This window comes from Arvicanthis niloticus, chromosome 20 (assembly GCF_011762505.2).
Source record: "Arvicanthis niloticus isolate mArvNil1 chromosome 20, mArvNil1.pat.X, whole genome shotgun sequence".
Taxonomy (NCBI): Eukaryota; Metazoa; Chordata; class Mammalia; order Rodentia; family Muridae; genus Arvicanthis; species Arvicanthis niloticus.
The window spans coordinates 12,737,677-12,758,276 of NC_047677.1; the positions used below are offsets into that span (position 1 = coordinate 12,737,677).

Consider the following 20,600-nt stretch of genomic DNA (forward strand, 5'->3'; position numbering starts at 1 on the left):
TTGGAGGTGTCCCCGGTCAGCTGCTGACACGGCCTTGCAGCATCCTCTTATGCTGGCCAAAGGAAGTCAAGACGGCAGACCCTAGGTCATTTAAACAAAACCAATAGAATAACATCACGTCTCGGGGCTGCTCAGCAGGGTGTCTCCCTTAACCTCTGTGGTTAACTGGCCCAAACCTGCACTTGGGAATGGAGGTAAGATCAAGTCCTAAGTGCAAGATGCATGAAACAGAAAATACACACATTTTTTTTTCTAAGTAAAAATTTATTTAATCAGATGACAATGTATGGAGTGAATCTGAACAATAACATTATACTCGGACATACACCTTTAATATAAAGTGAATGTTATCCATGTAAACGGCACCTGACAAAGCTTCCTATAATGTGTCTGCATAAAGCACTCGTGAAATCTGTCATCTCAAAACTAGCTTGCAAGTATAACAGAAAACCTATAAATGGCACTTACAAACAGTTTCTTTAAATTATAATGTGTACACGGTATGTATGCAACCCAGGGTGTTCGAAGGGGCTGGGACAATCAAAATGTGGCCGCTGCCAGTGGTGGTGGTGTCCTATAGATGGCAGAAGGGCAGCATGAATGGGCTCTAGCTCCAGACTGAGCCCGAGTGGGTGGGAGACTGAGCCTGAGGGGGTGGGAATTCCAATCACCCTACTTGGCGGTAGCAAAGAAAGCTGGGAAGCAAGGAAGGGAAGGGGAAAGGAAACAGGCATAGAGCAGGGTCAAAACAAATGTATTTCAATAAAATGTGAGCCCTCAGGGTGGCACCCTTTTAGAGATGTGCACTAAGCCCTAAAGCCAGGACTGGGTGGCTAAGCATCACCACCTCCTAGCTGGGACATTTCCTGGAGGACGTGCCCCAACTTGAGTGCACTGGGGACATGGAAGCATGCAGCTCACATCAGCTTTCCCTAAAGATGTGTCCAGCATCCAAGTGCCCCTGTGTGTGGAGCCTCAGCAGGAGCAGAAAGCGGAAGCTGGTGGCTTTGAGTGAAACAAATCAACAAACTCAAAAACCCAAACCAAAAGGACAACAAGAAATAACCCCCACAACATCTTCAGACGCATAGAGGTTGAGCCAGATCCTAAGGCGGTGTGCCTTTGACCCACATCGAGTATCAGAGGACAAATGGTGCCTGCCTCTTAAAGTATAACAGGGTGACTGGGGTACGGGCAGAGAGTTCAGAAAGCACTACTAAGGTAACGTAGCACCCATTACGACTAACGTAAGATAAATATAACTGTGCATCTGTATACTATCTGTGCTATTTTATAAATATAAATGTTCTGAGGGTTTTCAAAATATTCTGTGACAATTTCCTTTTGGTATAAATATTATACTCTAGAGTCATATAACTGACTTGATGTGACATTTAAACAAAGCTAAGGGATATAGATAGAATGACTTCTGCAGGGCATTTTCTGAACATTATCTCAGAGCTCACTGAATGCTAAAATCAGAGGAAGCATCTTATAGGAGACTGGCACAAACATCCTTTAATCTATTAATTTATGCTTTGTCCAAAAATACGCTCGCTCATCTGTGTAAATGAATGTAAAGTTGTGCACAGACCTAACACTTGGAACTCTTTTTTCTGTTCTTTTCTGCTCCTTTCCAGTCAGGTCTGTGAGGAAGGGCTATTCAGTGGCTCAGGGCTCCTGTGCTCCAAGTCTGTCTTCCTTGGAGGTATGTCTTTAAAAGTAGTTTCAAGTTTCTTACTCAGACTAAGTGGCTCTCTGAAGATCCCTCACCACAAGACTCTGATCTTCGTTATCAGTGACACTGATACACACAGGTTTCTGAGAGGAGAGGAAAGGACTCTAAATTACCCACTTTTAACTGTGTGCCTTCAAAACAGCTCCATTCCCAGCACAACAAATACCTCAACTAGATCCAGGCAGATCAGCAGAGGTAACCTTTTCCACTATCTGGGGTAGAAAAGTCTGCTGAAGTACCACACATGAAGACTGGTCCCAGTGGAATCCGATATTCCTGCCATCTCAGGGGGTGTCATTTGCAGAGTGACTGTAAATTAGCCTTATGTGTGGGTGAGCTAAGTAGTTTCATGGAAATTGAAAGCCACCTTATCACATCTTATGTGGGTTAATGGACAAAGCGTCCCCCTCCCTGGTTGACAGCTACAACCTTAAAACCAAGGCTAAGGTCACCACCGCTTTCACTGTTTCAAGATTAAGAGCTATTGAGTGAATTTTCCTTAGCTGTGGACAAAGGTGGGGGGCTCGCATGTTCCAGTTGGTTTGAGCAGATGAAGCAAACGTGAATGACATGACTAGCCAATCAGTGGCCTCAGCTGGGTGGCCTGTGTGCCACTGTCAGCTGAACCAAATGATTTGGGCAAAGCCTGGTGTGTCGTACATCTCTAAAACTGTGACTAGCAGGAAAGAAAGATCCATACCAAGGTTCTCACAGCCCATACTCCAACTGGATGCCTCTGGCCTCAGGGGAAGCCTCTGCCCCATGGGTTTGCTCTTGACCTCAGTCTGGAACCGGCTGGCCCTTAAATAAATATTCTGTTGTTTGGAGACCAACTGTTGTTACTAAGTGACCCCAGGTGGACCTCAAACTCTCAGTGCTCCTACCCAAGTGCTGGCGTTACAGGTATGAGCCACAGTGTCTGGCTCAGTGCATCTGCTTCTGTGATCCCAGAAACAGACTGAAGGGCAAAGCTAAGGCTTAGTGCCCACAGCCTGTGATACTGGTTCAGCCCATCTTTCTTTACTTCTAAAGTGAGGCCTTCCCTGGATCTGAGCCTGTGGCTAAGATGACTCCAAATTCCAAGACTGAAAGTTGGGTCTGCTGAGAGTTGGAACTGCTCAGAAATGCTTACGCTCCTCATCACAGGTCCAGCTTCCAGAGTCACTGATAAGCGGCAGGGAATGAGGTCACTCACAGCACATTCAGACAAAGGTGGTCACTAACGAGTGATCTGCACCCAACAAGAAGGGTGGCCCTAGTGAGGGAGTCACTTCTGGTCCTGGGGTGGGAAACGAGACCAGCCAGACAAGTCTTTGTCTAAAATGTGTCATGAAGAAGTCAGTTTAATAAAAAGGTAAACTTTTTGATGTCATGTCAGCCTCGATTTCAACTTACATTGTTAAAATGACCAAAAGAACAACTCGTTCTAAATTCCCACGATAGAGGGAAAAGGACACGTGAGAAAAGGGCCACAGCTTAGAAAAATAAGTGAGAACGCATTGTGTTGATAGCTCGAAGATTAACTAAAATAATATTACTACATCTACTGCAAAAATAACGTATCTTGAAATAGAGCAAGGTCTAGTCAGAAGGCTCGGCTAACACAAGGAGCCGGCTGGCAGGGCAGGCGGCACACAGCTCCTGTCTGTGACCCTCCCTTACTTCCCACCTGGCGGGAGTGAAGCAAACCACCCAAAGGTCACCGCAGAGTGTGGGACTTCTCTTGCTCATCAGGACAGCTTCTGGTCGAGGTCGCCAGCTGCCACTCAAGGCAACTGATGGACTTTGAGCGCGTCTGGAGACACCGGCACGAAGACCTCGTCGTCGTCGTCATCCTCTACGCCTTCCTCGATTGGCTTCATCTTGGCAGAGGCTCGCTGCTGCGGGGAGGACAAGGCTGTAAAGAAGCACAGGATGCCAACCGCTGAATGTACACCCTGCCCGACGACACTTGAGAGAGCCTTCCGGAACACAGCACCCTCGAAGTCTCAACTGAGTGGTTTAGTGAGCAAAGTGCATCCCCAGGGACTTGGCTAAGTCATTCACTCTCTCATTCACCCAAAGCTCAGGGTACACACACCCTACCATGAACTCACACCTGATGAGGGACAGCATCCCGCCTACAGAGATAAGGATTTTGATTTTGATTATATTTCTCGTGTGTGTGTGTGTGTGTGTGTGTGTGTGTGTGTGTGTGTGCATGTGTTTGTGCATTTGTGCTACAGCATTTGAGTGGAAGTCGGGACAACCTATGTGAGTTGGTTCTTTCCCTCCAACACGTGGGTCCTGGGGGATTGAACTTGGGTTGTCAGGATTGGAAAAAGAGCCTGCTAAGACATCTTGTTGGCCCTAACAGCAAGTTTTTATAAAGTAGACTTTGAAGATGTGTGACAAGCTGTTCACGTAACTACGTAGGCCTGAATTCCCTTCTTTCCATTGCTGCCTCCAAGGCCAAGATCTATCCTTTAAGAGTCTCTACTTTTGTGCCAGCTGCGGGGCTGGCAGCAGTCAGTCAGCTACTGTGGAACTGTGTTAGGGAAGGACAGTGGATGGGACTCAACTCTTCAAATGCTTGGGGACAACAAAGGGGTGCAGAAGGACCTTAGATGAAACAGACTAGCCAAACTGGAATTATACATGGTCGCTGCTGCTGAGTGCCAGACAGCAAGCCTGCCCATCACTGGGCATGACTACACATCCAGGAGGGGCAGGCAGGGTACCAGGCATGTCTCAGGCTGTTCCAGAAAGGAAGGCAGTATTGTGAGGGCCAGATGCTTTGCACTTAGCCACAACACATGCAACTCCATAAGAGATAAAGGCCCACATGGCCAGTGGCCAACTCCAGAGAAGTTCAGGAACTGTTTCCCACTGTGCTGCCCCCTAGAGGCGTGACTGGGTAGGACATCTCACTTCTTTGTGAAATAAAGCTAGCAGGGATCTCAGTGGCCTGGCAAATCCTTAGAAGGCCTAGACAATTTCTAAGTTCTTAGGTTGGGATGGGAAATAGAATGTTTGCCTTGTTAATGTCGGTGAGAACATGGATCAATAGAATGCCTGGAGGTCAGCGGCCTAAATGAAAATAATTATCAAAATCCATCATCGCCTCAGCAGGAAATAGCAGTTTGTGTTTCTGTATATCAACTGCCTTGAGAGTAGCAAGGGCGGTCTCTGCCATAGCTTCCATCATAGCCCCGGTTATGACTGAATCTCATAAAATATTAACTCGGGCTGAGAATCTGCACTCTCATAAAACCCTGAGGACAGCACGCTTAAGAGCATCATCACACCCAGTCAACAGCACACAGCAAAGCCATGGCTGCATATGCACGCAGCAAACACACCCAGTTCATTTCAACAGAAGTGGGGCCAAGTGAGCTGTAGTTTTCAAGACCATTTATCAAGCCAGGGATGACAGCCTATGGCCTGTGAGACTGGAGTCTACCTTACAGCCCAAACAGAATGAGTCTCTCAACCATTTAACCCAATCTCTGGTATCTTCTGAGAGAGAGAGAGAGAGAGAGAGAGAGAGAGAGAGAGAGAGAGAGAGAGGAAATGTAGCTTTCAATGTTCCAATATAACTGGAAATAGTCAAGGAAAACCTGCCAAGAACTTTCACCTTTTCTGGGAGAGAGTCTTACTCTGTTTCCATAACATCTTCCTGGGGAAGCAGTTGTGGTATTCACTGGGTAACATTAAGAAGATCAGGACTGGTGTCTACAGCCGTTACAACATTCAAGGATCTCAGGCAGGTCCAGAGGAGGCCTAAGGCCCCACTCACTGCTTTTCAAATGCACCCTAGCTTTTCTTTCTGTCTCTCTGGAATGGCCCCTCCCTACCTCCTTCCCCACCAAATTTCTATCCATTCTTTGTAGTTCCTTCATAGGATCCTTCCGAATTCCTTCCACCTCAATTCTGCCTCACACTACGGGGAGATGTGTACCTCCCCTTAGAGGAAAACAAGCCCCTTGAGGGTTGTACTCAGTATGTCCTCTCTCTCTGGGACAGGTCCCTCATTGTTAGTTACATGTGTGGTGATTTACAGGAACTGTCAGAAGCTGAGTCTGAGACAGTGGGAGGCAACGATGTCCCCACACCGAATCCTAGTCAAGCCCAACCCCAGTGGTGGGCACCTCTAGTCTTCCTTCAAATTAGGCAAGTCCAGTGCTGGTGAAATCTCACTAGAACATCCCTCATGCATGGGTTTCAACTCTGAAAACATTTCTTAAGTCTCTGGTCTTCACCACTATATGTGAGCTCTGTCCTGTGCTGGTGGCAGGAAACAGGATGTACCTTTGTGGCTGGGTGCTTAGGACCCCTCCTTCACTGATGGGCATTAGGACCCCTCCCTCACTGATGGGCATTAGGACCCCTCCCTCACTGATGGGCATTAGGACCCCTCCCTCACTGATGGGCATTAGGACCCCTCCCTCACTGATGGGCATTAGGACCCCTCCCTCACTGATGGGCATTAGGACCCCTCCCTCACTGATGGGCATTAGCACCCCTCCCTCACTCATGGGCATTAGCACCCCTCCCTCACTCATGGGCATTAGGACCCCTCCCTCACTCATGAGCATTAGCACCCCTCCCTCACTCATGGGCATTAACACCCCTCCCTCACTGATGGGCATTAGCACCCCTCCCTCACTCATGGGCATTAGCACCCCTCCCTCACTCATGGGCATTAGGACCCCTCCCTCACTCATGGGCATTAGGACCCCTCCCTCACTCATGGGCATTAGCACCCCTCCCTCACTCATGGGCATTAGCACCCCTCCCTCACTCATGGGCATTAGGACCCCTCCCTCACTCATGGGCATTAGCACCCCTCCCTCACTCATGGGCATTAGCACCCCTCCCTCACTCATGGGCATTAGCACCCCTCCCTCACTCATGGGCATTAGCACCCCTCCCTCACTCATGGGCATTAGCACCCCTCCCTCACTCATGGGCATTAGCACCCCTCCCTCACTCATGGGCATTAGCACCCCTCCCTCACTCATGGGCATTAGCACCCCTCCCTCACTCATGGGCATTAGGACCCCGACCTCACTGCTGGGCATTAGGACCCCGACCTCACTGGTGCTAGAAGACTAAGTGACACATGGTCAAGAACTCTGTCTCTAAAGAAAGTGTCATTAAGTAGGGTTTCACAGGACCATCAACGGCAACACCTTCTCATCCTTTCAGTCAGAAGAGTGAGAGACTGGAAGTTGTCACCTGCTGCCTTATATCTTGGAGCACTAGGCACTGGGCACGGCAGTGTGCATGCAACTCCAGCACCTGGGCAGCTGAGGCAGGACAGTCATGAGTGCAAGGTCAGTCTGGAATACACGGTAAGGGTCAGATCAGCCACACACCTATTCGCTACCCCAACACACACACACACACACACACACACACACACAGAACTAAATATGGAGGACCAGTCTGACTTAGGTAATCCTCAAGACTCAAACCAGTCTTCAGAGCGGTGTGATATCCCCACAGACAGCACCACACTAGTATCAACCTGAGGTTATCTGAATGGGTGAGGACTCTGTTCCTCCCCAGGGAGGGAGCCTTTGGACAGACATCCTAGAAGGACAAACCAGGTGCCCTAACAGCCTGACAGGGTTCAATGTGCTCACAGAACTCTGAGAACTTTGGTGGCTGAGTTTGGCAGTGTCACACAGCTCAGTGTTCCGGCAACACTGCTTCCTTGTGTCTCTGCCGTGGCAGACAAACACAGGAGAGGAACACACTGATTACTGCCACCCGCAACTGCCCAGTGCCTCTCCGCTGCCCAGCTCCTGGCTAGGAATCAAAGCCTCAGAGAGTGCCCACTCTTGGCATCCACTTCAGCCCAGGCTTCCCGTGGCCAGCCTGACACTGAGACTCAAAGGAAATGTCACGTCAGCAACTTGACAGGGTCACCTGGCCTGGCCCAAGAATCCACCACTGTTAACAACTAGCTCTGAAGAGTGAGGAGGTCACCTGGTCCCTAGAGGGACTCTCAGACCCACAGGGAGACCTCCAGGTTAGGGGAAGAACGCAATGACCATTATCACACTGTTGTAAATTATTTTCTTGCCCCTTAAATCTAAAACCACTTCAGAGTATCAGCAAAAGAAGCCCATGAGAGGATATCACACTCCAAGGGAACGACATTACACTTTAGAAGTTGAGCTGTAATACAGTCTCCCTACCAGCTTGACTGGGTTTGCATTAACTGTCTACACTGAGGCATCCCCAGGCCTTTGCCCAGGAAACCCACCTGCCTTACATACATGTGAAAGCTTCGAAGGCTGACGGGTAAATGGGAGTCATATCTTTGCTCAAGTGCCTTTTCCTATTACCTGCATCCTTCAAAGACATTACTGCGGGGTTCATGTCAATCTCTACGATGCCTTTCTATTCCAGCTTGGGGCGAGGGGAAACAATCCTTCTATAGCCATAAAATTTCTAGAAAACGGATGCTTGCATTTTCTTATTTAAACTCTATTCATAGTTGGGAGATAGAAGATCTTAACTATGAATTACGGCCAGGAAGAGATCTTTATAATTATTTTTTTTTTACTATTAGCTTCTAATAGTAATAATTACCTTCTAATTTCCTGCGCTATGACTATTAGTTAGTAATTTAGTATAAAAGCATATGAAATAAATAGTCTCCAACTGAGCTGCATGCTTTCCAGACAGGGCATAAAACCATCAGAGGGTTACATGAAGTTACCTCCACACGACAAAAGATCCCTGTCAACAGAATTCCACGCCCTTTCCCATAAACACCCAATTCCTGGAGAAGGTACAGCCAGAGGGGCACCTCGGTTGTGACTGGACCCAGGTTCACAGAGACTCAGGTGGGAGGAGAGAACTGTTGCTCTGGGTTGTACTCCTAAGCACAGGAGGAAAAATACGGCAGATGAGTGACCCAGCGTCTCTCAGCAGAGCTGTTCCCACTGTGGCTGCTGCCTCTCAGTGGGGACCAGAGCACACTGCATCCTTACAGGTCCTCTGCAAATGGAGACATACTGTGGACACAGGCTCCATCCTTCACAGATCCGTTTCTGTATTCCTAAAATCTTTGGTTAGAACCACAGGACTTTTTTTTTTTTTTTTTTTTTTTTTTTTTTTTTTTTTTTTGCATGAACCAGAGGGACCAGATGTGGCCGTCAGAGCTGATGCCCAGCCAAGGGAAATTCCATTTGTCAGAACTCTGTGCCTATTAAGTTCGTTTCTATTTCAGTGTGCTTATAATTGCACCAGGGCCCAAGGGCCTTTCCTAGGACGAGAGTAAACAGATGATTAGCTGTTCTTAGATCCAGAGTGAAGGTCATGCCTGCTGCCTGGGACGAGGAAGTGGCCACAAGTCTGAGCTGCAAGGGGGTCATGCTTTGCAATAGGAAGTTCGTCTAGAGACTCCTCTTGGACTGAGAAGCAGTATTTTAGAGACATGACACACTTGTCATCTGTCAGACATGACGCTCTTAGGTGGTTCCTCGACACTTTCTTAGTTGTTTCCTAAGTGTTATTATGCTTAACCATATGGCCAATTGCTTTAGCGAGGAACGTAATTAAAAAACTTCACAAGGGATAGGACTTTAATTAGAGCATACAATTTTTGATGACTAGTGATGAGGAAGGACTTAAAGAAGTATCATTCATTTCCTGCCTCTATTTATTTATAGACACTGGCTCCCTTTCTTCCTCCTCCCCTCATTTCCCCGACCTCTTCTCTTCCCCCTCCCTTTTTCCCTCCCTCCTTGAGCTGGGGATCAAACCCAGGGTCTGATGCTAGACAAGTCCTCTACTGAGGTATATTCTCAGCCCTACAGTTGTTCTTGATTGAAGAGTTTGAGTCAAACCCTTCTGCACAATACTATTGAAAGGTGGTTGTAGCCTTTATACCCAATTTTCCTTTGAATGACTCAACACTGTCACCAGGGAACTCAGAGGAGAAAGATACAAGTCTAGGGAGAGTAGCCAGGACAGAAGAGGCCAGTGGCTCTCAGGAAAAGCTTCCTCTGACCAAAGGGTCCTTCTCAGGGTACCCCCTGACCAGATGGATGAATGGTCAGATGCACAGCCACGTGGCACGGGGGGGGGGGGGGCAGCAGGAACCCTAGAGCCCCTTTTCATCTGTGAGGAGGAGAGGACAGACAGATCTGGGAGGACAGAGAAGGCAGGTTCCAGGGTGACAGCCCTGCCACACCTCTGAGAGCAACTGTGGCAGAGGAGGCTGGAGGCTGCTGGGAAAAGGTCTCTGGAAAAGAGGACGTGGAGTTGGCTGAGGAGAGTGGGGATAACAGAATGGAAAAGGTGCGGATGAGGAAAAATGGCAGCTAAAATTGCCACAGAACAACATGGCTCCCACCCAGGGACCTCGGCTGATAGCTATGCATACCTCCTGTCCTCTCTTTAAACCTAAACTTCTAGTCAGGATGCAAGGTGGATCTAAGGGGGGAGGTATCACTGGACCCTCTTCCCAATGTGACAGTACTGAGGAAATCTCCTTCCTCTGCTTCTCAGTATAAACTGCCTATAACTGGCCTGTTAAGGGGAGGGACCTGAGCCTAGCTTATTAGGATGCCAGGGCCCAGGCTCTGACCCTGATGCCCCACCCCATCACTACTCCTACCCCACCTCCCCTTGCCCCTGTCTCAAGGGCAGGCAAGGCACATACCTGCTTGAGAGTGAACGCACCACGTGAGCTGCACAGGGCGGGGCAGTGAGGCAGGATGGGGGAGTCTCGGATGCTACTGCACAGGACAGCAGCTACAGCTTCCTGGGTACCTAATACTGTAAAGTGGCCAGAGGAAAGGATTTCGAAGTTCCTAACTCAAACACTAGATAAATACTCAATCCAGTAGTTCTCACCCTTCCTAATGCTGAGACCCTTTAATACAGTTCTTCATGCTGTAGTGACCCTCAACCATAAATATTCCGTTGTTACTTAATAAGTTTGCTACTGTGATGAATCATAATCTAGATGTCTGATATGCAAGGTATCTGATATGCAACCCCCCCAAAGAGGTCACAACCCACAGTTTGAGAACAGTTGACCTAAGGGGAAAGCCAATCCCACTGTGTACGTGTACATCACAATGCCCGTAACATAGATAGATGTGACATGTCAATCAAAAATAAATCTTAGGCAACACATAGCTGTAATGCCAGCACGTGAGAGGTGGAGGCAGGAGATCAAGAAATGAACGTTATCTACATAAGGGGTTTGAGGTCAGGGATGGCATGTGACCGTCTCAACAAACAAAGAAACAACACCCAAGCCCCTCCAAACTATCCAAATGTTTTAAAGTTTATGGGATAACTTTTACATTATGGACAAAAGGAAAATAAAATATCTGTACTTGATATGACACAGATCTCAAAAATAATAAATGTAGGAAGGACCTACTACCTGGTTCTGCATAGACCACAATGCCAATGTTACCAAGCAGGGTAGATGGAGCTGTAGTTATAAAAGGGGACGTCCAACTGTGAGACTTTCAGAATAAAAGCCGGAAGCACGGCAGTTGGAAAGGAGGGACTGGGAAGAGTTGCGGGATCAGTTACCTTCTTCATTTTCTGATGAAAGTACACAACAACAGCAAATGAAGGAGAGAAGGACTGACTTTGGCTGCTGGTTAGGGAGAGACAGTCCACTGTGGTGCAGACGGCACAGTGGCCAGAGCAGGAGGCTGCTCGTCACATTGCTTCCAAAGTCAGGAAGCGGAGAGAAGACAGAAAATGAGTCTAAACTGCAGTCACAAGGACATGCTTGCTCCAGTGACGCTCTGGCTCTTACAGATTCTACAACCTTCCAAACCCAGCCAGGAACCACAGGCTCAGACGCTTGAACCTCTGGAAGACAGCCCATACCCAAGCCACAAAAGGCAGGGATGGCACTGTCTGCATGTTTTTCAACACGCAGAGAGAAAAGGGAAGGGAAATTTGAACATATCACTTGATGTTCCAAAGGTGGGCTCCGAACAATAAAACCTATGGCCATTACCAAGCTGAGCAGCAAGAGGAAGGGGCTAGAAGTGAGCCAAATTAGATCAGAAGATGGTGTAGATGAATAAACCAGCAAATAACAGGGAATTATTGAGCACACTGAATAGTCTCTTGGGAAAAGAGCTAAAGTAAACCTGGAAGAGACCAACTTTTTATTGTAAGATTTCCTCATTTGCTATACAGTATCTATGTCTAAATGCTACCCTAATTTTGTTTTTGGGGTCCTGTTTCATAGTTCAGGCTGGTCCCCATCTTGCTACCCTTCTGCCTCTACCTCTCGGGTTCTGAGATTACAGGCATGTGCCTCGACATCTGGTTGCTTTTAAACTTTTTATTTAATTAAATGGAGTCAGAGAGGAGGCGTTGAAAGCGTGCGGGTTTACGTGCAAGCACTGCTTGCTAGGTGTATGGTGCATACACGTGTTTGTGCGTACACACATAAATACATATGTGTGAAGGTGAGAGGTTGAACTCTGGGTGTCCTCGCTGAATGAGGACATCAACAAACACACTAATGTGGAAGACGGAAATCTCACGAACTCAACAACTAGAAGAGAAGGACAGGCCAATGAAGGATGTCAGGAGAGCAAGAACTCATCTTCCACAGGAATGAGCCCACTAATTGGTTATCCAAAGCCAAGCAGTCAGTGCTGAAATCATATAACCAACACCAAAGGAATGCAGTAGGTGTATTTACAATTTATGAGTATATATCAATTGATATGTATAATGATATTTATATATCAATAATAATTAAATATAAAGAGACCATGAATTTGCAAGGAAGTGGGCTGGGCCCAGAATTTGGAGGGAGGAAAGGGGAGGGGGATGATGCAATTATATTTTAATAAAAATAATAATAGATATTATTAAAGGGGCTGGAGAAGGGCTGGAGAGATGGCTCAGCGGTTAAGAGCACTGGCTGCTCTTTCAGAGGTCCTAAGTTCAATTCCCAGCAACCACATACATCCATGGAGCCAAAGAAAGGGCACCAGGCACCTTCTACCACGCTTCAGTGCATTTCTTTGAGACAGTCAGTGTCTCCTTGAACCTGGAGCTTATGGTTTCAGCTAGACTGACGTCTTCAGATGTCTACCTACCTTATCTTTTGAGACAGACTCTCTCACTGAACCAGTTGGCTGAGCTGACTGGCCAGCGAGCTCTCGGGATCTTCCTGTTAGTGGCCCACAGCTCTGCGGTTACTGATGCATATTACTAGATGGTTAAAAAGCCAACGCAGGCTTCTTAACTAACATGGGTGTTGAGGTCCAGGCTCAGGTCTGCATTCCTGCATAGCGGACACCTCACCAACTGAAACATCTCTCCATGACGCCTATGAGCCTTTTCATTAAGAGGATTAACCATGTCTCACCATATGAAATCCTCGTATTGTCACCCTACAAGCTGAGAAGGTACTTTATGGGAATAGCGGCCAACCACTGGACCAAGGAGGACAGGAGCCGTGGTGCCACACCACATCCCCTGATGGCTGTGGGCCAAGCAGAAGAGGTAAACATCACATGTCTCCATCCTACAGGGGACAACAAACATTTTTTTTTTCAAAAAGCGTTGTAAGGGTTAAACTAAATAAAAAGTCAAGCTACGCCAGCTACTGCAGCAGGTTAGACCCCCCGCCCCCCAGAAGTGGATGCCCACAGTGATGACACAGCTGCAGGATGAGAAGCCCCACAAGACCCTATAATGTATTCAGTCACCTGACCACGGCCAGGTGACTTCACTTCCCCAAGCTGCTCCTTCCTCATCTACAAAATGGTGCACTGCTCCTCCCCACCCACTCATCAGCTCCTCCTCTGGGTGCCTCCCGTCTGTCACACCTGCTAGTTCTCCGTGTAATTTACAAAGCCCCTGTTTATAAGTCTGCTGTTGCTGTTAGTGGGCATGGATTGCATGAAGCCAGCCTTAAAACTGAGAATGTCTCAATGGAATCTATTCCAGGTAATAGGCCGATGAGTTGTCAATAAGAAGCTCATTACGACAAGCCTGTGACTGCTGTCTGCAGGCTGCAGCACCGACTAATGAGAAGCGAGCACGTCTGTACTGCTCGCTTCTGGGCTAGACTGCCTGGTGTACCATCCTGACACAAAGCAAAAGAAAGGCTTTTCTCTCAGTTGAGAAATCTCTTATTTTATAACCTCTTGAATAACATCATAAAAAGTAATTCTATCTCAGGACAGAAATGGTTTAAACTAACAAATGCATTTGAAGAAGAGTCCCAACTGATAGTATCCAAATTATCTGGATTTGTAAAAACAGAAATTAAAGAACTATTCATTTAATTATTAAAACAAAATTCTGCAACTTTCAAGGAAACATATAGTAGTAAGTTTTCTTGTGGCTATGACAATGCCTGTGGTTGAGCAGTCACTAGTAACATAACTGCCAATACAGTTAATCCGTGTGAGAGACAAAGAGGAAGATGGAGACTCTCAGACACGACAGTAGGGAGCGGAAGTCAAGATGGTGAGTTCCCCTTACAGTGCAGCATACTGACCAGCCACCAGGGAGGAGCCAGTTCACACTTACTGGACAGCGTTCCACACACTTACACACCTTGGCTAGTTTGACCAGGTCTCTTCCATCTCACAATTACACACACAAACTTGAAACGCATCAAATGAAGGCGTTTTTCTCAAGCAACTGCAACGCCTTTTACCAGAGTGGCAGGTGGGAGCAGGACATGGAATCTGTGTGGTAGAGCCCACAGATCTTGTGGGGAATCTGGCTTTGAGACATGTATAACAACAGAGCACAATCTAGGCCACGGGAGAGGCAGGAATCTCATTGCAATGGTTTGTGTAACGTCTCTCTTTGTGAGTTGCATCTCTGCCTTGCCACCGTCTGCTCTGTAGTGCTGTGAGGTATTCTTGTAGTGTTATACCACATCCTGGCCAAGATCTTTAAAAATAATGTCCTCACAGTGGTCCATGCAAGCCCCAAGGCTGAGCTACTGTTGGATGGATATACAAGACCGTTGCTACCACCCCCACATGACATGAATAGCAGAATCCCAGAATACAGGGAGTTCTGGACCCCCTCCCCCATCAAAGAAGCTGGTAGAATAACCACACAGGTATCACCTGAACTGTGTTAAAATGTGAACTCCCAAGTAGGGGGGCTGCATCAGGAGCTATCACACAATTCAGGAATGTATAAGAATCAGTGTTCTAGGGCTGGAAAGTAAGTGGTAAAGGGTTCACCTGACATTCACGAAGCCCTGAGTTTAATCCCTAGCCCTGCATGACATCAGGTTTGCTGGCGCTCATCTGTTAAGTCCAAAATTTGGAAGGTAGAGGCAGGAAAAAGAGTTCTATGCCAGTCTGGGCTACCCATGACCCCGTCTAAAACAAAACAAAACAAAACAAAAACAAAAATAAAAACAAAAACCAAAACCAACCAACCAAAAACCCCAAAGAATTTAAAAAGAAATCAATGTTCTGTAGGTCAAAGAGTTTTTAAAGGGGATGAAGCAAGAAAGCCCCTAAACTATGAGATTGGACACACACACACACACACACACACACACACACGCACACGCACATGCACACAGCCCTCTACCTGTTGACATAGTAACTGCTCTGGCTGGTTCAGATCAACCAATCACAAAGCACCAGTTAGATATACTTGCATCTTTCCCCCCTTTTTAAAACAGAAACAATTTTGAAACCGAACCTGTATGAAAATGGCAAACTTTCCTGTTTCTGAAAACTATTCAAACTATTTATCAGGATGTTGAGACAGACCTAAAATGACAATGACAACCTGTGAGAAGCTGAGCCAGAGGACAGAAAAGTTTCTAGGACCTGGGTCAGACTCAATGACTGGTCAAAGTTATAAATTATCCACAGGTTTACCTGGCCCAGCCTCCACAGGCCAACTACCCCACCGACCAAGACTCACAGTGGCCATCATGAGCGCTCCATCTTGCCTTAGCCCAGTTGCTTAAATCCCTCTGCCAGGTAGCTAGCTGGGATTGTGTCCTGTATCCTTGGCCACCAACAAATCCCAGCCCTTTTATCTTCTCAAAAAGCTGGTGTTGTAACCTTAGCTTCTATGCCCACAGGGTAGAATTTCGGTCTTACAAGCGTTGAGTTTTACGCTCAGACCAGATCCCTAAATCTGTATCCCAGCAGGGACTGAGGTGAGTTATGAGTACTGAGTACTCAGGTGGCACTAAATACTACCAACTTCCTTATCTGAAAAGTTAATGGTCTCTGGGCTAGAAGGGCACTGTCAAAGTACCCACTCTGCAACTCTGACCGGCTCTGCAGCACAGCAGCAGAACTCACTGGCGGCCCACAGGGGTGATGCTGGCTAAATGGTACCCACTGTCAAGGGACATACACTTGCCACTCTGGAGTGGAGCTGTAGGATGTCCTTCCTCTGCCACAGCCATGGTAGCTGCCCTACAAATGCTCCCTCTGTCCAGGTTCCGGAATAAAGGGAGCCTGGCAGAAGCCTCGGGTGGCACCCTAAATAGAGCCGTACCAGAATAAAACACAGCCGTCTTTGATTTCTTATGCATGTTGCCCTTGAAGTCCCCTTTCTGTCCGCGGTATGTTTCTATCTCCACTTTGGTTTGGAAGGAGTCAAAACTCTGTATGGCATATTAAAAAGCCCACTCAAGTCTTTTCCCTTGTCTCAGACAAGCAAACAGGGTCTTAGGTAAAAGACACCCTTCCTACATGATCAAAGACAGGATTCTATGTAAAGGTCATTACAATAACTGTTATGTTTAATGCTTCCAACCTAACTCAACTGCCTCCTTACCCTCCCCATTTTTGTTTAGAGTGGTACATATAGGCATCTGAGCCTAGGTGCTTCTTCGGGTCTTTCCATGTCATCTGAAATTTCTAAAACTAATGTGCATGTTTTTATTTTCTTCTTGTTAATCTGTCCTGTGTAGTTCTCAGAACAAGCCAGAAGAAAATTCTGGAAAGGAAGAGGTGAGGTTCTGTCTCTCCCAAATGCTAGTAATATGGCCTTGTAAATCCCACCCCTTCTCAGTCTGCAAAATGTAGAGTGTTATCCAGCTCACACAAGGCACTCAGACACACAACCATTCACACTGACAGTCGTGGGTGAGGGGTGAATTTTCAGTTTCTTTGCTTGGGAGCACACCTGGACATATGAAGAGTTTTTAAGCTTATGCAAAGGAAGAAAGTGCCTGCCTTTATGCAGGATCATATCGTGATCCAAAGCTCTCCTACTTTCAAAATAATTCTTAAATTTCGAGCAGTGAATTCTTAAAATAATTTCGTTTCTTCCTTTCTACTAGTTCTGAACATGGGCGTGGCCTGTGTCATCTATGATGGCGCGAAGCATACTGGAGAGTCTCGGTGGCGTCCGGATGTTACTCACACGGGGCTGAGTGAGCACCTTCAAGAACACCCTGAAGCCTGCTCACTTCTTAACTCTTGGGTGCACACTGGGATGAGCAGCCAGCCATCAGCTGCCCATAAACTCTCACATGCTGCTATGCCTGTCCTTCACTAGGGCTAAGAGAACCACCACAAGGTCAAGCAGTCACCCGACCGCACGGACCCATGCACACCATGCCAGTGGCCCGAATGTAAGCCAAAAATATGGCAAACATAAGGCAAAAGAAGTGACCAGTTTCAGAAGCAGAAGAGCTCTGAAGCTTTGATCTATAGCAAACACCGGGGCGGTCGTTCCTCCAGGCTACCAGTTACTTGAAAAGTAATTTATCTGACCAAACTGTTCCTAGTGTCTGTTCTAGTGACATCTACCCGAGCGGTGGAGAGTCAGCGCTATGGGAACTCACGGAGAGAAGCCGTGCTGGAGGAGCCCCGCAGAAAGTGATGGAGGCCGTCCTCGCAATCGCTGGAGCTCGTGATGCTGTTCCTCATCTCCAGCATGGAGATCTGCGTGCAGAGACTCATCTGTGGCTCCAGCTTCTTAACTTTCTACAAAGCAAAGTTTCAAGATGCCTGAGATGTACAGCGGTCAGATCATATATTCCCTATAAGCAGGAAGTACTAGCCTTTGATATTAGCGCCCCAAACAGGGAGTGATCAAGTGCCCTATGTATGTTGTGGTTTTATTATTAGCTATTGCTTTAAATATACCATTCTAAAACTTATAAACATGAATAGTCTAAGTGTTAATCTGAAATAGGAAGCAAACCCTTCTTTCTTTCTTGTGGTGTTAGGGATCAAACTCAAGGCCTCATTCATAACAGGCAAGCGCTCTCCTGCTGAGAGCTACAGCCCCAGTCTTAAGGTGAGAAGTGCCTGGACAAGGACCCTAATTGGCCATCACATTCACTGTTCCTAGTAGGTAGTACATATCACAGGAAAAATGTTTTAAAAGTTCTCATCTGTAACTGTGTTCATCTCCTTCTCAAATGCAGAAAACTACGCTGCTCAAAGCTCTGAAAGTCCATCTTCTCCTGGTCTCTGGATTCCTGGCAAACGTGGAAGACACCAGGGCTAAAATGTCAACTATTAGTCTTACTTCCTGGAATACTGCCTTTCCACGCCTTCTCCCACCCACACCCTCCCCACCCCTTACATTGCTTGACGACTTTTGGAAAGGACAGTACCCCATCCCATACATGTTAGTCAATGACAGGTCAAGCTATGACAATGATAGGAACTGCCAAAAATCCTTTGCCTTCAAGAAAGAACTTGCTGAAGAGTCTCTCTGTTATAACTAACCCCTCTGACGTTTATGAATACTTAGTAAAAACTCAGGAAAATATACATATTTCTTAACCCCTCCCAAATCAGAAAAGCACTTACTTTATCATTTAAGGTGGGATCATTCAGTGAGTACAGCTTATTTGTAATGTCCTTTCCTATAAGGTACCTAAAAATTTCATACAGAAAAGGCTCTGACTCCAGAAAATAAGTCAGTCTTTCTCTTGACCAGCATAAAAACCTGCAGTTATCATCTGCAACAATGGTGACCTGTTGGAGAAACAAATACACTAGCAAAGTTATACATATCGTATATACATCAATCTGTATACATAAGGTGGGAGTTTGCTAAACTGACAGAAGAAAAGAAGAAGCTAGCAGACACCACCACAGAAATGTTTGTCAAGCTGGGCAGTGGTGGTGCACGCCTTTAATCCCAGTACTCGGGAGGCAAAGGCAGATTCATCTCTGAGTTTGTGGCCAGTCTGGTCTATAGAATGAGTTCCAGGACAGCCAGGGCTATATAAAGAAATTCAAAAGAAAAAAGGGAAAAAAAGAAAGAAAAGAAAAAGAAATATCTGTTAAATTAGTTATGACCTATCCTACTCCATAAAATTACCTTTAAAGACAAGCAATCTATAGGCTAAGTCCAGGAAACTTCTCTGTGTTTACTACTTTGGTTTTTGTGGTCTCAGGACAGAAGAAAGGCCACAGTGTCAATACTGCTGTGGATATTGTGAGAAGATCTTCATGAAAATATATTTCTTTACCTGCTGTTAATCACAATGAGGCCTAAAGACAGGTGTGGTGGTTTGAAAATGCTTGGCCCATGGGAAGTGGCACTATTAGGAGGTGTGGCCTTGTTGGAAGAAGTGAGCCACTGAGGGGTTGGGCTTTGAGATCTTATGTTTAAGGTCTGCCCGGTGCAGAAGAGACCCTCCTGGCTGCCTTCAGAACAAGATATAGAACTCTTGGCTCTTCCAGCACCATGTCTGCCATGGTGATAATGGACTGAACCTTTGAAACTGTAAGCCAGTCCTAATTAAATGTTGCCTTGGTCATGGTGTCTCTTCATAGCAATGGAAACCCTAACTAAAACACAGGCCTTTAAGCAAATGAACTCAAGGATGGAGGAGAGGGAGAGAGTGGAGAGGGAGAGAGTTGGTGAGTGTGTGTGTGTGTGTGTGTATGTATGCCTGTACATGTATACATGTGTGTGTGTGTGTGAAGTAAATGTTCTAACATTGAGCTAGCTGCTTGCCATTGAGCTATAGCACCAGCATCTGAGACTAAACTTGTCAATTATATATGAAAAACCCTTCACCCAGATGACTCATAAACACACAGTGAGAAAGAGTTACAGGCTCAGATAAGCAACTGATGAGAACAGCTGGTGAGTAACCTCTGCCACAGGTTTCAAGGCTAGCTCCAAGGTAGCTTACTGAATTAGGTTCTCAAACTAGTACAGAACGGAGACACCACAGCCTCCCCTGTAAGTAGCACAACATGGAAAAGCAGGGGTGGGCACTGTCACAGCACTAGAGAGCTCAAGAATTCTCCAGCAAACCCTTTCTCCATTCGATCAGGTCTCAGGATCCAGAAGCCCCTGCAAATTCTCTTCAACCCGCTGTATGCCACCTGTTCCTTCATGATGACATTCAAAACCTAACCACCAAACTCATCTGCTGGCATGTATGTGTGGACTCCTGAGCACGCTGATGCTATGGCTCATGTTTCCTCAGGTCGGAATGCCTGGCTTCCACAGAGTACTGGTCTACCTACACTCTCACAAAAGAGCCGACAGACAAGCACAGGCACCGGTGACAGTGAAATCCATTTTACATCCTCAGCACTAAACCAGTGCCTGTCCCAGCCAGAGACTGGTAAAAGCTTATTAAATTGACACGAAGTCTTACCTGAGACTCAGAACATAATATTTCCAAAAGAGCTTTCTTTTTGGATGACTTAAGGATTCCAGGAGGATTTTAAGTCTACGAAGAATAAAAATGAAAACCCCAGCCTCCCAGGATTGTTAATCGGCAGGCTGAAATTGGAGCTTAGTGGGTCAACGTTTGTAGAAAATTAGTCTATGTTTATTACGTCAGAAGAGGGTTTCATGAAAACCAAGCACACCTGGATTTAAGAAATGCAGCAGTAGCTTTTGGGACCCCAGAGGACACCCAGTG

General features: G+C 46.6%; 1 protein-coding gene across 1 annotated transcript in view; it reads right to left on the reverse strand.

Annotated features, from left to right (window-relative positions):
• Window positions 1-252: 252 nt before the first annotated feature.
• Window positions 253-20,600, reverse strand: part of Popdc1 (popeye domain cAMP effector 1) — a 36,050-nt gene continuing 15,702 nt past the window's right edge. Inside the window, exons 6-8 of the mRNA XM_034523740.2 lie at window positions 18,517-18,684; window positions 17,538-17,679; window positions 253-3,635 (exon numbers count right to left, since the gene is read on the reverse strand). Coding sequence (XP_034379631.2) covers window positions 3,505-3,635; window positions 17,538-17,679; window positions 18,517-18,684 — 441 coding nt within the window. The 3' untranslated portion in view covers window positions 253-3,504. The remainder of the gene's footprint in view (window positions 3,636-17,537; window positions 17,680-18,516; window positions 18,685-20,600) is intronic.